The sequence below is a fragment of the Tachyglossus aculeatus genome (genome assembly GCF_015852505.1).
Source record: "Tachyglossus aculeatus isolate mTacAcu1 chromosome 12 unlocalized genomic scaffold, mTacAcu1.pri SUPER_6_unloc_1, whole genome shotgun sequence".
Lineage (NCBI taxonomy): Eukaryota > Metazoa > Chordata > Mammalia > Monotremata > Tachyglossidae > Tachyglossus > Tachyglossus aculeatus.
Window position 1 is genome coordinate 15741345 of NW_024044828.1, and position 14880 is coordinate 15756224.

Consider the following 14880-nt stretch of genomic DNA (forward strand, 5'->3'; position numbering starts at 1 on the left):
CCAGCTGAAAACCAGACTGTCCTGTAGAAAACTGGATGACTGGTTATTTTGGGTGTCCCCCACCCCTCCTAACTCCACACACCCATCTTACAAACTGCCAGATTCCATCACAGATGGATCGAAACCCTGAGCCGGTGGATTTCATTGCTTGTTGTTAAACCTGCTTCACAGAAACAGGAAGAGGCAGTGGGCAGGGTGGGGTGGGAGAGTGCCCGGAGGCCGCAGCTGCTGTTGCTACTGCTGTCACTTTGGCCAAAACCACCACCATCACCACCATCACCAATCACCTCAGTAGGAGCTCCCACCCTTCTCATCTTGACTTCCAAAATGACCCTTAGCTTGCCCTTCAGGGGTCTCTGACTTGCAAGGGAGAGACAGAAACTTCCGGGCTCTTCTTTCAAGCACCTCACATTGCCAATTCCTTCTGCTTCCTCACAGCTCCCTCTGCCCAGAGCTAATCTTATTGCCTCCCTCCACCCTGGGATCTCAGAGCTCCAAAGCCCACAGGAAGGTCTGTGGACAGGCAGCTTGTTCCGTTTGCCCTCTTAGACTGTAAACTCTCTGAGGGCAGAGTCCGTGTTTTCTTTTCCTCAGCAACTCCCCTAGTGCCAAAGAAGGGCTCTGATCCCAGGGAATGCTGGGGTGATTCTGATTATGCTGGCTGATTCTCCCTGGTCTTCCCTCTCCTGTGAAGCAGTTGAGTGGGGGATTAGGTTGGAGTGGAATGAGGAATCCCCACAGAGAAGCAGCACACACTCATGGGTAGAGCACGGGCCTGAGAGTTAGACAATTGAGTTTTAATCCCAGCTCCACCACGTGACTTGCTGTGTGACCTTGGGCAACTCACTTAATTTCTCTGGGACTCAGTTACTTCATCGGTAAAATGGGGATTAAAACCGTGAGCCCTATGTGGGTCATGGACTGCTTCCAACCTGATTATCTTGTATCTACGCCAGGGTTTAGAACAGTGCTTGCCATATAGTAAGTGCTTAACAAATACCATAAAAAGGGGGAATCCCTCCATTTAACTGCAGGTGTTTGCTGGAGGAGTTGCAGCTATGGGATGAGGAGGGGAAAAGATGATTTGGCTGGGAAGAGGCAGGTCTGGCTGGTCTACCAGAGAAGAGAGAATTTCTCCAGTCCCTGGAGAAAGGGCATAGCTGCCAGCTAACCCTGATTAGATAGTGGTGATGCAGAGTTGCCCACCCATGCTCGCCTCATGGGAGGCTAAGGGAGCCAGCAGTAGCTGAGATGGTGACAGCAGAATAGAGTTGGAAAGAGAGCTTGGAGCCATACACCTGGACTATCGTGTAAAGAGCAAAGATACTTTAAACTCTTCTAGCATGTAATTTTGCATTTTATGTATTCAATTTACAATCTTAATTACAACACTACAACATTGCAACAGAGTGCAGTTTGCACTCTGCTCAGTTCCTCCCTTACAGCTTTGGCTGGATCTCTTTCAGCTCGTCCAAGTGACTGGAGTACATTAGTGTTTTTCCTTGAGTGCCAAAAGGAGTACCATGCCCCTGACCCCCAGCAACAATTCCAGGCAGCACCTTGTCCATCCACCCACCTGCCTCCTCCCCTATCGGGTGCTCAGATCACCCCCAGAAAGAGCTGGGCAGCCCCTGGGACTCTCCCTAACGTAATTAGTAGGAGTATTTGTTCTCCTTCTCTGAGGCGCCCCACCTCAGGAACCAGTCACTTGGAGGAAAGGGGCTGAGAAGCTGGTTTCCTCCAGCAAATTACTGACCCTAAGAGGAAGGGATGTAGAAAAACAGCCCCAGGCCCCTCTCATCTGGAGTTCTGTCTCCTCTAGACTGTAAACTGGTTATGGGCAGGGACCGTATCTGTTATATTGCTATAATGTACTCTCTCAAGCACTTAGTACAGTGCTCTTCAAACAGTAAGAGCTCAGTAAATACGACTGACTGACTGACTCCTTGGCAGAATCTCCTCTTCCTCTCATTCCCTCATCTCCATCTCCCTTCCTTCCCTCCATCCCCTTTTATCTTCTCTCTCTCTCTCTCTCTCTCTCTCTCTCTCTCTCTCTCTCTCTCTCTCTCTCCCTCCCCCCCCACCCCCCCCCCCCCCCCAGATCTCTTTCTCTTTAGGAGGGCAATGTAACCTAGGACAGCGTAACCTCGGGCAGCATAATATCAGCCACTCCTCAACTTCAGAGAATTAAAAATGCTTCAAGGACTTGGTGAGCCCAGCGGGCTTGCCTCTCTGCTCACAAGATGGTGAACTCCAGGGTCTGTGTCCCCTTCACCATCTTCTTCTCTCCATTCCTTCACCCTTCTCTCCATTCCCTCCTATCCTTTCTCTCCCTCCCTTCTTCTCCTCCTCCTCCCTCTCCTCCCCCTTCCCTATTCCCCCTTTTCCCTCTCCTTCCCCTGTTCCTTTTCATTCCCTTCTTCCAACCCCAACTTCTTAAGATCTATGCTTCCAGACTGGAGACAGAGGATGTCTCATCCCTTTCACCCCCACCCACTCACTGGAGCTTCAGCTTTCTCATCTAAGCAAAAGGGTAATCATCACAGAGAAAGATCCCAGCTCCAGACATGCACAAGATACTATCAAAACCACATCCGGACATTTGGGGGTAGTAGGAGAGAGCTCTTTGCGGACTAGATCAGGCTGTGGAAAGGTTGGGGATTGAGGCAGACGTGCCTCAGCTCAGCACACGAACAATGAGATTTCACCCCAGATGAGCTGCACTCTGGATCTGTGTGCAGTCCAGTAGGCTAAGGAGCAGGCTGAGAAATTACGGTTGTTGTAGCTCCACGGACTACCTGTGTGATCTTTGCTAAGTTACTTCACCCCCCTGGTCCTAAGTTTCTCCATCTGAAAAACAAGAGCAGGTATTGAGAGTTTCTCTGCTAGGGTGGCTGAGAAAAACTCACAAATATGACCTGAAAGCAGTGAGACCTAGTGGAAAGAGCATGGGCCCGGGTGTCAGGAGACCAGTGTTGTAATACTGCCTCAGCCACTGACTTGTGGGCAGCCTTGGGCAAATCACTTAACTTCTTGGTGCCTCAATTTCCTCACCTGAAAAATGTGGACAAGATACCTATTCTCCCTCCCTCTTAAACCTGGAAGCTCCATGTGGGACAGAGATTGCATGGCCTGCTTATAATAATAATAATAATGATGGTATTTGTTAAGCACTTACTATGGGCCAAGCACTGTTCTAAGCGCTGATAGTGAATCTACTTCAGTGCTTGGCCCATAGTAAGCACTTAATGAATACCACAGTTATTATTATTAAAGCACCTTGTCTATAACAAGAGCTCCATAGACCTGTTTTGTTCCCTTTCTAATTCAGGGTTTCTGATGGGATGGGTTGTTTGCATTATTCACTTCACCGAGCGGTAGGAAGGGAGGGATTGAATGTTTGAAGTTTTTTTTTAATTCTTTTTTTCCACTCTGCTTTATTAGAGACGTGCTGCCTTTCCATAAATACTGGTTTCAGTTATTATTTTTGTGATGCTGCCCAAGGCTTTAGGGCGTGGCCTTATTGAAAGTGGTGGTTGTTTTCAGAGGCAGCATATGAGTCTCCCTCCAGTATTTTCTATTGCTTTTGTTCCTGATTCTGAGTCTCCCTTTTGCTCAGTGCCTCTGTCTTTCTCTATCTCTAGTTGCTGTAGTAGTAGTAGTAGTAGTAGTAGTAGTAGTAGTAGTAGTAGTAGTAGTAGTAATACCATTTATTGAACACCCACTGGGTGCAATGCATTAGCTCATTGTGGGCAGGGAATGTGTCAGTCAGTCAGTCAATCATGTTTATTGCACACTTACTGTGTGCAGAGCACTGCATTAAGCGCTTTGGAGAGTACAATATAGCAGACACATCCCCTGCCCACAGTAAGCTTTCAGTCTAGAGGAATATGTCTATCAACTCTGTTTTATTGTTATATTGTATTCTCCCTAGCACTTAGTGCAGTGCTCTGCAGACAGTAAGTGCTCAGTAAATACAACTGATTGATGGACTGCACTGTATTGAGCATTTGGGAAGTACAAAACGAAGCGACAAGTTCCCTGTGCACAAGAGACTTACACCCCCAGTGAGACAATAACATCCACAGGGAAAGGAGGGAGAAAGAGATAGCAAAGGCAGAGCCTAGGGCACCAGTGTTCTTCTTAACCTGTACTGGAGCCCCCCTATCAGTTTACCCCTAATCTTCCCTCCACATTCTGACAGCCTTCTGACCCCTCTCCTCAGGCAACCACCATCTTCGCTATCCCCCCCATTCAGTCCTGAGAGACAGAGATCAATCAATCAGTTGTATTTATTGAACACTTAATGTGTGCAGAGCCCTGCTTGGGAGAATACAATAGAGTTGATGGACAGATTCTCTGCCCACAAGGACTTTTGAAACTAAAGATGAAGACAGAGGCAGAGAAAGACAAGGGGTGATAAAGACTGATAGACACAGAGACAGCCAGACAGAGTTGGGAAGAAGGACAGAGAAAGAGTCAAAGAGAAGCTTCCAACCAACCCACAAGCTGTTTTTCTCCTAGGCTCCTGGCTGGGCTAAGTCTCCAGCACAAGAAGTACTGTACAAGTAAGCCTTCTCCTTTGGGTTAATGCCACCGAAAACAAGGCCGAGAGCCCCTTGGATGCACTTCTGCTATTGCTGGCCTCTCTCCATCTCTCTGCAGCTTGTGATGGAGGCTGCTGGGAATCGCTAATAACCTTGGGGAGGAAAAATAATTTAGAATAGGGCTGGGTCCCCTGATCAAACGTTAGAAAAGCACAGGGATAGAAAGGAGGCAGGAAGGAGGTGGGCAAGAGGGAAAAGAAAGGGAAGGGTGTGGGGACAGAGAGAGAGAGAGAGAGAGGGAGAGGTGGGAAGAGGTTGAGAGATGGTGAAGGTAAAAGAGAGAGAAGAGGGAGAGAGGGAAGGTAATGGCCAGGAGGGGAAGGAAGAAAAGGAGAGGAAAACAGGGAAGCAGGAAAATGTAGGCTCAGAGAGATGAGCACAAAGGCTCAAGGAAGGAAGAGAATAAGGAAAAAAGGAGAAAGTCAACCAAGAGGGAAAAGATGGTGAATGAAGAAGGATGAATAAAAGACAAGGACTGAATGGGAAAACAGAAGCCTAGAGAAAGAGGGAGGGAGGGAGGAAGGGGTAATGAGAAGGTGCTGATCTGAAAGGAAAGGAAGTTATTTGGGGTCATTATTTTTTTACTGATATTTTAGGAAATCCCTGATTTTGGGTTGGATAGTTTGTTTCCCGAACATATCCGATGAAACTAGCTTGTACAGCTTCACAGATACTCCATCATGGGTCCAGTTCCATGAGTGTGACAATCTTTTGAGCTGGACTCCCAGCCTCACTCACCCCCAGGTCTCTGACCAGACCTGAACATTTCCCATTAGGGCTGGAAAGACTCAAAATGGTGACTTTCTGGCCAATTAGCTCTTTGAGGCCTGTCTTCTCCCAGTCCCCACCCTCTCCAAAAAAACAATCCCTGACTTCTTTAAAAAATCAACACCTCCCTTCCCCTCTAGAGGTCTATAAATGAAATAAATAACCCTATGGAGGGTCTAGGTGCCACATGAATGTTGAAGGAAGCAGGCTTGGGGCCTCAAGACTGTCAGCAGAGCAACACTTTATCTACACTGAAGCCCTTTACTCCGGAATTGGGAGAACTTACTGCTCTCTTGGGGTTTTCTGAGGTTGCAGTTTTTCCAAACAGTCTGTGGTGACACAATGCCTCCTTTGACTATTACCCTCTCTGCTTCCCCTTCTGTGAAAACCGCCATTTCCCTGGGGAAATGAAACAAAAATTGCATTTTGCTAATTCTGCCTGTTCTCCCGGCTGGAGTTGGAAAAGTAATCCTGCCCCGGTTCCTGTGGCCGACCAAGGCAGATCGTTTTAAAGACTTGCTGCCCAGCAGAATCCAGGACTCACCTTAGGTGAGTGCGAATTTGGATTGGGGAGCAGGGAATGGCAGGAGCGAGTCAACTTCTAAAATTAAGATGCGGAATTCTTGATTTGATTCTAAATTTGGTCAGAATGGGGCTTTGGAATACAGCTGTTGCTTACTGGGAGTTGTTAAACACTTTCTGAAGCTATATATCTCTATATCTATTCGATCCCCAAATAGATACAAGAGGGTGACTCTTTCCAAGTCTACTAAGCACCAGCATAGTGCTAGGCTAGTAGTTTCTAAACTGCACCCTACGCAGGGATCCTTGGGCTATGATTGGGGTTGGCAGACTCATTCTGATTTGCCCAAGTTCTGTCCCAACACTATTCTAAGAAGAGAAATTCTGGGGCATACAAAACAACAGAGGAGAATTCCGTGTCCTCTAGAGGATACAAAGAACATAGAGTGATATTTGTCCCCCACCTCCCCATCTGACCGGGGTTCACCATCAAGATTGCATTAGTGCAGTATGAGCGTGAGGGGGATGAAGAGTCACTTCCCCAAATGAGGTTTTCTGCAGGGAAAGCTCCTGCTTGACCCCAGGAGCGTTCAGAAATTCGGGGCCGGACCATTCTGACCTATCTCAGTGCAGGCCCAAGCCAGCCTGAGCAGCAGAGCTGAGCTAAACTCTGAGTTCAGGTGACCTAAGGGGAGACCAGAGATTCCCTCCTTAAGTCTGTTGCTATCTGGGTACAGTTCAGTACTTATGGGCCAAGCAGGCTGGCACATCATAGTCCCCTGGAAGTGAGGGTCAGGCCCCTTCTGGTTTAGCGAGATTTTCGTCACTTCCCTGTGGCTTTGCTCAAAATGGGAGACCCCAGGAGGTCCGGAGGTGGGGCAGCCATACAAAACGTAGGCCTTCTACTTCTGGGTGGGCAAAGGGGCATCTGGTTCTGCGTTTAGCATTCACAAATGTTGCCAGTGCCCACCTAACCTCTCTTCCTCCGTGTGTTCTAGTTGAGGGCTCTGCCTCAGAGCCTGGTGGCCATGGTTACTGCTGACCCAGCAGCCCAGAGAACTAGGCCTCACTCACTGGCACTCCTCAGAAATGACTCCTCCCAAGATGTTTTTTCAGTGAAGTGGAGGGGGAGAGGAGTTGTGGGGACGGGGCGGGCATCACCCCAGCTCTCTCCCCTAGATGTGGGGTTTTGATTTTAAAGTCCCCTAGCTGGAACAATGGAGTCATTTTCAGGCAGCCCAGGGGCGGCCCCCAAAACAGGCAGTGAAATCCATGAGGATAAGCAGGAGCCGGCGGGGCTCTGCTTTGTTTTATTTTAAAATTGGAAACACAGGAGCCAGGAGCTGTTCTTTATTTAGGTCCAAGAGGTCCTGGAGGCCTGGGGCCTGATTTATGTGGAGATTTGGTGAAAGCACATGGGCACAGAGCGGGTATTTATACAGTATTTCCTCCAAGGCCGTCTGGAAGGGCCTTCCAAAGTGGAGCAAGTCCACAATTCTAATTTTTTTCCACTTTAAACAAAAACCCAGCTTACAAAACTGAAAGGAAAAGGAGATTTCAGGGCAAGAGCCACAGCCTCACAGGCTTTAGTGGAGGAATACAGGCCTAAGACAAGAGTGGAATGATTTGAGGTTCAAGAGCCTCTATGGTCTCTCCTCAGTGACCTGGGAAAGCCATTTCACCTATGTCATCATACGGACTAGATCTCAGCCCATTCCCGAATACTCCCCTGAGATCAGGATAGAATCCCCAGGTCTTCGGTTTCATCCAGGCTTCCCGGAGTTCTTCAGACCAAGGATGTGGGTTGCTTCAACTCCTCATCATTGAGGGACTTACTTCTCTGGACACAACCAGGACTGGAGCCAGCTTCCAATCCCACCTGCCTCACTGATACAAAATTCAGTTTCACGTCAGGCTCCCCTTCCCCTTGGGGTGCCTTGGTTTGCTAGTCTGCAAAATGGGAGAGAACCAGTTACCCTAGTGAGCCTGGGAGAGGAAAGGGAAAGTTTGAGGAGGACCAGGGATGTGATTATTCCGTTCTTTGAGACCTGGAGGCAGTGGGATGGATTCAGTTTAAAATACATAGTAGGGCCTTAATAAATGCCATTGCTGATGTTGATGTACCTAGCATGTTTTTATTCTGCTCCTGTTTCATTCCTGAGAGGCCCGATTGAAGACTGATTCTCTTTCATATGAGGTGTGGCAAAGAGCTGTTGGCCTTGGTGGACATTAAAGCTCCTTTAGGGCCAACAAACGGAGAGAAAGGGATTGAATGTCCTGTACCTCCAGCAGGCTTCCTCAGTGCCGAAGGCAGTACTGCTGTTCAGAGACTGCTAGCGCTGGGCTCCAGAGCTGACTGCATTTCACAGGAGAGATTATCTCCTCCCTCAAGGATCTGGCCAAAGACTCTAATAAATTAGAATTCCTCACCCGGCTTTCTGACTCGCCCTGCTCCTTTTTTCCTTTCCCTGTACCACGTGCATCCTATAAGGCTTAGTTTATGCCAGGGCACAGGTCTGACATCGAAAAGCAGAGCCCCAGGACCTGGGCAGAGTTTTTGCCACTCTCCCTGGCCTCATGTTGTCATCTTCCCCACTGATAACTCAGAGAGCACTGGCCCCGTGCCCCTGGGTGGAGCTAAATTAGCCCTCACTCCTGGGATGGAGACGGGACAGCAATAGCAGCAACCACAGAAATCAGCCCTGGAAATAGAACAACTTCTGCTCCTTCAAAATTTCCTCACCACTAGAATGGCAACTGATCTTCCACAAGATTACTGGACACTGAGACAAGTATCATCATCATCATCATCATCAATTGTATTTATTGAGCGCTTACTGTGTGCAGAGCACTGTACTAAGTGCTTGGGAAGTACAAATTGGCAACATATAGAGACAGTCCCTACCTAACAGTGGGCTCAAGCCAACCTGCTCACTGTACCTCCATCTCATCTCTCCCACTGTCAACCTCTTGCTCCTTTTTCCTGCCTGGACGTCTCTCCCCCACCACATCGGCCACATGGCTGCTCTCCCCATCTTTAAAGCCCTTCTGAAATCCCATCTCCAGGCAGCCTTACCTGATTAATTGCTAATTTCCCCATTTTATAGTCCCCAACTGTCACTTCAGTACTACTTGTGTACTCACCCCCTCAAACTCCCTGGAGCATTTTTGTACTTATCTTTATACTGTGTTACTTAATAATTCATAATTATGATTATGGTATTTGTGAAGCATTTCCTATGTGTCAGGCGCTGTTCTAAACACTGGGGTAGTTATAAGTTAATCAGGTTGGACACAGCCCCTGTCCAGCATGGGGCTCACAGGAGAACAGGTATTAAAACCCCATTATATTGTTGAGATAACTGAGGCCCAGAGAAGTTTAAGTGATTTGCCCAAAGTCATACAGCAGGTAAATTGTGGAGCCAGGATTAGAACCCAGGTCCTCTGGCTCCCTAGCCCATGCTTTATCCACCAGGGCACACTCCTTCCTACTATCTGTAATTTCTTTTAATGGCCATCTTTCTTACTAGTTTGTAAGCTTTTTGAGGACAGAGATCACATTGCTTAAAAAGCAGTACGGCCTAGTGGAAAGAACACAGACCTGGGAATCAGAGGACCTGGGTCCTAATCCCACTTGCCTGCTGTGTGACCTTGGGCAAGTCACTTCACTTCTCTGGGCCTCAGTTACCTCATCTGTAAAACGGGAATTAAAGCTGTGACATGAACTGTGTCCAAGCTGCTTAGCTTGTATCTACCCCCAGCATCTAATACAGTGCCTGGTATGTAATAAGGGCTTGACAAATGCCATTATATAAAAAAGAAAAATGTTTGTACATATTTATTACTCTATTTATTTTACTTGTACGTATCTATTCTATTTATTTTATTTTGTTAGTATGTTTGGTTTTGTTCTCTGTCTCCCCCTTTTAGACTGGGAGCCCACTGTTGGGTAGGGACTGTCTCTATATGTTCCCAAGCGCTTAGTACAGTGCTCTGCACAAAGTAAGCGCTCAATAAATACGATTGATTGATTGATGTCTATTAACTCTATTATATTCTCCCAAATGCCTGGTGCATCGCTCTGCACATAGTAGGTACACACTAAATACTATTGGTTGACTGACAGAATATCACATAGCCTATACTGAGCAACATGATGATGTCCTCCTGACCTAGGGCATCTTTCTCTGAGGTGGGGATGCCTCTGACCCCTTCATTTGTGTTTCCTTTCAAGTCTTCAAATTTGGCAGCAAGAGCTGAAGTGGAGAGAGACCCTCTCCTTCTATACATAAAGACTTCTCCCCCTTCTAGACTGTGAGCCCATTTTTGGGTAGGGACCGTCTCTATATGTTGCCAACTTGTACTTCCCAAGTGCTTAGTACAGTGCTCTGCACACAGTAAGCGCTCAATACGATTGAATGAATGAATAAAGACATCCGGTACATATTCTGTACCCGGCAGGAGTCACACCTGCTGAAACCTGGACTGTCCAAAATCAAACTGGGCAAATGGCCATCCTACTCCCCACCCACTAACACCTAAGGTAATGGTATAATGGGAAAGGGGGTGCAGTTAGAGCCTCACATCTCTCCCAATATAAATTAAGAGTTGCCTGACCCTTTGGGCCATCTGACCTGGCACTGAAAAGGCCAGGATCAGGCACGAGTGTGGAACCTCCCTGACTAATGTGGCAGATAGACTGAGAATTCATTTCTGGGCTCCTAAAGAGTGCCTTGTTTCACTTCTTTACCTGGAGAGCCAACGGGAGTGTCAGTAATATTTATGAGTTACATCCAAGTAGCCCTAAATAAAAGGGTTCAATCAGGCTTCTGATTTCATAATAATATGAATAATGGTGGTATTTTTTAAGCACACACTATGGGCCAAGCACTGTACTGAGTGTTGAGGTATAGAAATAAGATATTTAGGTCAGAAACACAGTTCCCATCCCTCAGGAGGCTCACAGTCTAAGTAGGAAGAAGAACTGTTTTTTCCTCCGTATTTAATCTCCATTTTACAGATGAGAAAATGGAGGCATGGAGAGGTTAAGTGATTTGCCTGAGGTCATTCAGCAGGCAGGTGGCAGAGCCAGAATTAGAACCTAGATCCTCTTATTCCCAGTCCTGTTCTCTTTCTACTAAGTCACGTTACTTCTCCAACTGATTTTATCTGCTTTGGAGATTTGGTGGAGTTCTAGATTTCAAGGGCATTTGTTAGATTTCATGAAAATTTGAAGACTTTTCTTCAGAGTGAAATTCTCCCAGTGTGTTCTGTTTTAGACAGCCCTCCCCAGCCACCAGGATCAGAGAGAATGGAGGAGCAGTGGTTGGTTTTATGGATCTTTTTCAAGGCCATAGTCACTGAGAATGTTTCTCTCTCCTTGATCTTTGGGTATCCAGGTAGGAGGTGATCTTTCTGTGTCTGTCCTGACTCAGGAAGTCTGGGCCTGTTCAGAACCAGCTCAGTCAGTATCTCTCCAACTCTGCCCTGAAACAGGGATCCAAGCAGTGTGTGTTTGCCCTGAATGTCCACTTCCCCCAAGAATTTTCAAATGCCCCAGGTTCATGGGGCACACCTACTACCTTGGAGCTACAGTTCTCCTCGATGAGCAGTGCTTCCTAGTAAATAAAGCATGGGTTTGGGAGTCAGAAAGACTTGGGTTCTAATCCCTGCTCCACCACTTTTCTGCTGTCTGACTTTGGGGAAGTCATTTCACGTCTTTGTGCCAGTTACCTAATCAATATTTATTGAGTGCTTACTGTATCAACAGTGCTGTTCTAAACACTTGGGAGAATACAATATAAAATTTGGTAGACATGTTCCCTGCCCACAGCAAGCTTACTGCCCAGAGGGCAAGACAGACACCTGTCTGTCTCATCTGTAAAATGGGGAGTAAAACCGTGAACCCGATGTGGGACATAGAAGATAATCGGGTTGGACACAGTCTATCTACCCCAGGGCTTAGTAGAGTGACTGGCACATAGTAATGTGCTTAACAAATACGATAAAAAATATAAAAATAAGGCATCTCTATGCCTGTCATCTGGGAGGAAATGGGACTTCTGTTGCATTTCTATGGCAACTCTGTGAATCACCCCTTGACCCACCATCCCACAGACACCACAATATCTTTTTTTATAGTATTTGTTAAGTGCTTACTATGTTCCAGGCACTGTACTAAGCTCTGGGGTAGATACAAAGTTGTCAGGTCAGACAGAATCCCCATCCCACAAGGGGCTCACAGTCTCAATCCCCATGTTACAGATGAGGTAACTGAGGTACAGAGAAACTAAGTGACTTGCCCAAGGTCACACAGCAGACAACTGGCAGAGCTAGGATAAGAACCTAAGTCTTTCTGATTCCCAGGCTCATGCCCTATCCTCTAGGGCACACTATTTCTCTATCTTTTGCTTCCCCTTAGTGGTCCCCCTCTTTCCCCATCCTATAGACACACACACACACATACACACACACCCCTCCCATATACAAGTCTTCTCCACTCTGGACCAATTCTCACAATGCCTCGTGGGCTGGATTGCCAAAGAACCCAAGATGGGATGAAGGGTTTCCCCTAGAAAATGATTGCTGCTTTCTTTATGCTGCTTATTCTTTCCTGGGGTGAGTTGCAAGGGAGAAAAAGATCCCAAACACCCAGAATTTTCTGGAATTTTAGTCTGGGAAGTTGCTGGGAGGATGAAGTAGGGAGCCCTTAGGCATCTTTTTGAAGGCTTTGAAGACTAGCCCCAGGAACATTGGGTGTGATAGCTTATTGTTTTACACCCCAACAATGTCTAAACTTTCCTTTTGTCCCAGGCTAGACAGCACAAGAAAGCCAGTTTAGGAGGATGGGAACAACTGCCAGAGCAACTTTAATTTCCCCTCCATGTTCTCTGCAGCAAATCAATGAATCACCACTCGGAATGGGTCAAAATATCCCCCCCAGCTCAATCTTTGTTGCCATTCTCACCATCCAGCAGCACTAAACCTTCTCCAAAGAACCAGGCTTTCCAACCTTGCCTACATTAAGCTGTGGATCTAAGACCTTTCATCCAGGCACATCCAGGAAAATAAGACCAAACTGAACACGTGCTTCTGATTTATTTCCCCACGGATTCCAGTCCCCTTATTGTAGTTTCCCTCCCTCTAGAACAATCCAGGGGTCATCATGACCACCACTTCTGTTGGCTTCACCTCAAGCAGGCGGGACCCAGGAGTTTCCTTGGGCAGATGGAGCACAGAAATCAGCACTAGGATCTGTGCACCACGGTGGACTGGTACTGTTCAGGGGGCCTTCCTCTGCTCCCCAAAGTCCCCAGAGCTTCTTTGATGCCCGCTGGCCATGCTTTCTGCCCTGTAGATGCAGCCAAGACCAGAGATGACCCCGTGGTCCAGGGAGGCAAAACGTTCCAAAGGCAAAAGGGCAAATTTGCTGAGATGCTTACTGGTTCTTTTTCCCTTGCTGAGTACCCACCCTGTCACGTCCATGCCCTGGGAAGAGTTGAATCTAGCAATGCACATGTCATCTTCCTGAGCTGTACAGTCCATGCGAATCTGCAAGTCCTTGGGTTCTTTGGCCACTTTGAGATAGTTTTCACTGCCGGTTGCCCACAGCACCTTAAAGTCACGGTTGACTTTGGGTTGATTATGCCAGCAGCAGCAGGGCAGGATCTTTGAGTGAGCGAGGGGGCTTGGGGAATAGCGATGGCCATTTGCATGAGAGAGAGAGAGAGAGAAAGAGAGAGAGGAAAAGAGAGAGTGAGAGAGAGCAAGAGCAGAGCGAGAGAGAGAGAGAGAGAGAGAGAGAGAGAGAGAGAGAGAGAGAGAGAGAGAGAGAGAGAGAGAGAGAGAGAGTGTGTGCGCGCATTTGTGTGTGCACACCAGGGTAGGGAGATCAAGGAGGAACCAGGTAGCAGGTTTTAAAGAGAAATGGTTATCACGCACACAAATTCTTGGACAGCAGAGAAGGCCCTTTCGCAGAAGAGTGACTCAGAAGAGTAAAGGCAAAGAAAGCTGCAATGTTAGGAATGGGGCTGGGGGTGGAGAGTGGGGTTTGGGACACCATCTCCCCCACATCCTCACTTGGAGACCAGCATGCGGACGAACTCCTCGTAGTTCACCTGGCCGTCTCCGTCCGTATCGGCCTCCCGGATCATCTCGTCCACCTCCTCATCCGTCAGCTTCTCCCCCAGCCTGGTCATCACATGCCGCAGCTCGGCAGCGCTGACGTAGCCGTTGCCATCCTTGTCAAACACCCGGAAGGCTTCACGGATCTCCTCCTCGCTGTCCGTGTCCTTCATCTTCCGCGCCATCATGCCCAGGAACTCGGGGAAGTCGACCGTGCCATTGCCGTCGGCATCGATCTCGTTGATCATGTCCTGGAGCTCCGCCTCGGTGGGGTTCTGCCCCAGGGACCGCATGACAGTGCCCAGTTCCTTGGTGGTGATGGTGCCGTCAGCATCCTTGTCGAACAGCGAGAAAGCCTCCTTGAATTCGGCGATCTGCTCCTCAGACAGCTGGTCAGTCATGGTGTGGGAAGGCGGGCGGTGCGGAGGGGGAGCCGATTCTGGGTTTACCTGCACACAAGGTGGGCTCTCCGCAGCACTGGCTTCTCTCTCCCAGCTCCAGGGGTGTCAGACAGAGAACCCAAGTAGCAGGCTGTCAGTCTGGTTTTCTAGCCTCGGCATGAAATCCTGGCACTGGGGAAGATGCAGCATCCTCCCTCGCCATTGGTGAGGCGGACTCAGGGCCGTCACTCGGAGACACCCCCGGGGCACGATCCTGTTCAGACAAGAGTCCCAGAGCCGGAACGAGCTTTGTCTGCCGATGGAGCTGACGCCAACACCCACTGAGTAAAAGACATTCAGATTTCCTCTGTGGGATCAGAAGGAATTCTGAGGAGCCCATCCCATAATACCTTCCATTAAAGTCACCCCACTCTTGGTGATGAGGGAGCCTTGGACCTTGACTTCTCCACTCTCAACAT

At 48.1% G+C, this 14880-nt stretch overlaps 1 protein-coding gene across 1 annotated transcript; it reads right to left on the reverse strand.

Annotated features, from left to right (window-relative positions):
• Positions 1 to 13710: 13710 nt before the first annotated feature.
• LOC119920928 (calmodulin-A-like) lies at positions 13711 to 14492 on the reverse strand. The gene has a single exon (XM_038741159.1). It carries the CDS (start codon positions 14420 to 14422, stop codon positions 13973 to 13975), a length of 450 nt encoding a protein of 149 aa, XP_038597087.1. The 5' UTR covers positions 14423 to 14492; the 3' UTR covers positions 13711 to 13972.
• Positions 14493 to 14880: the final 388 nt, after the last annotated feature.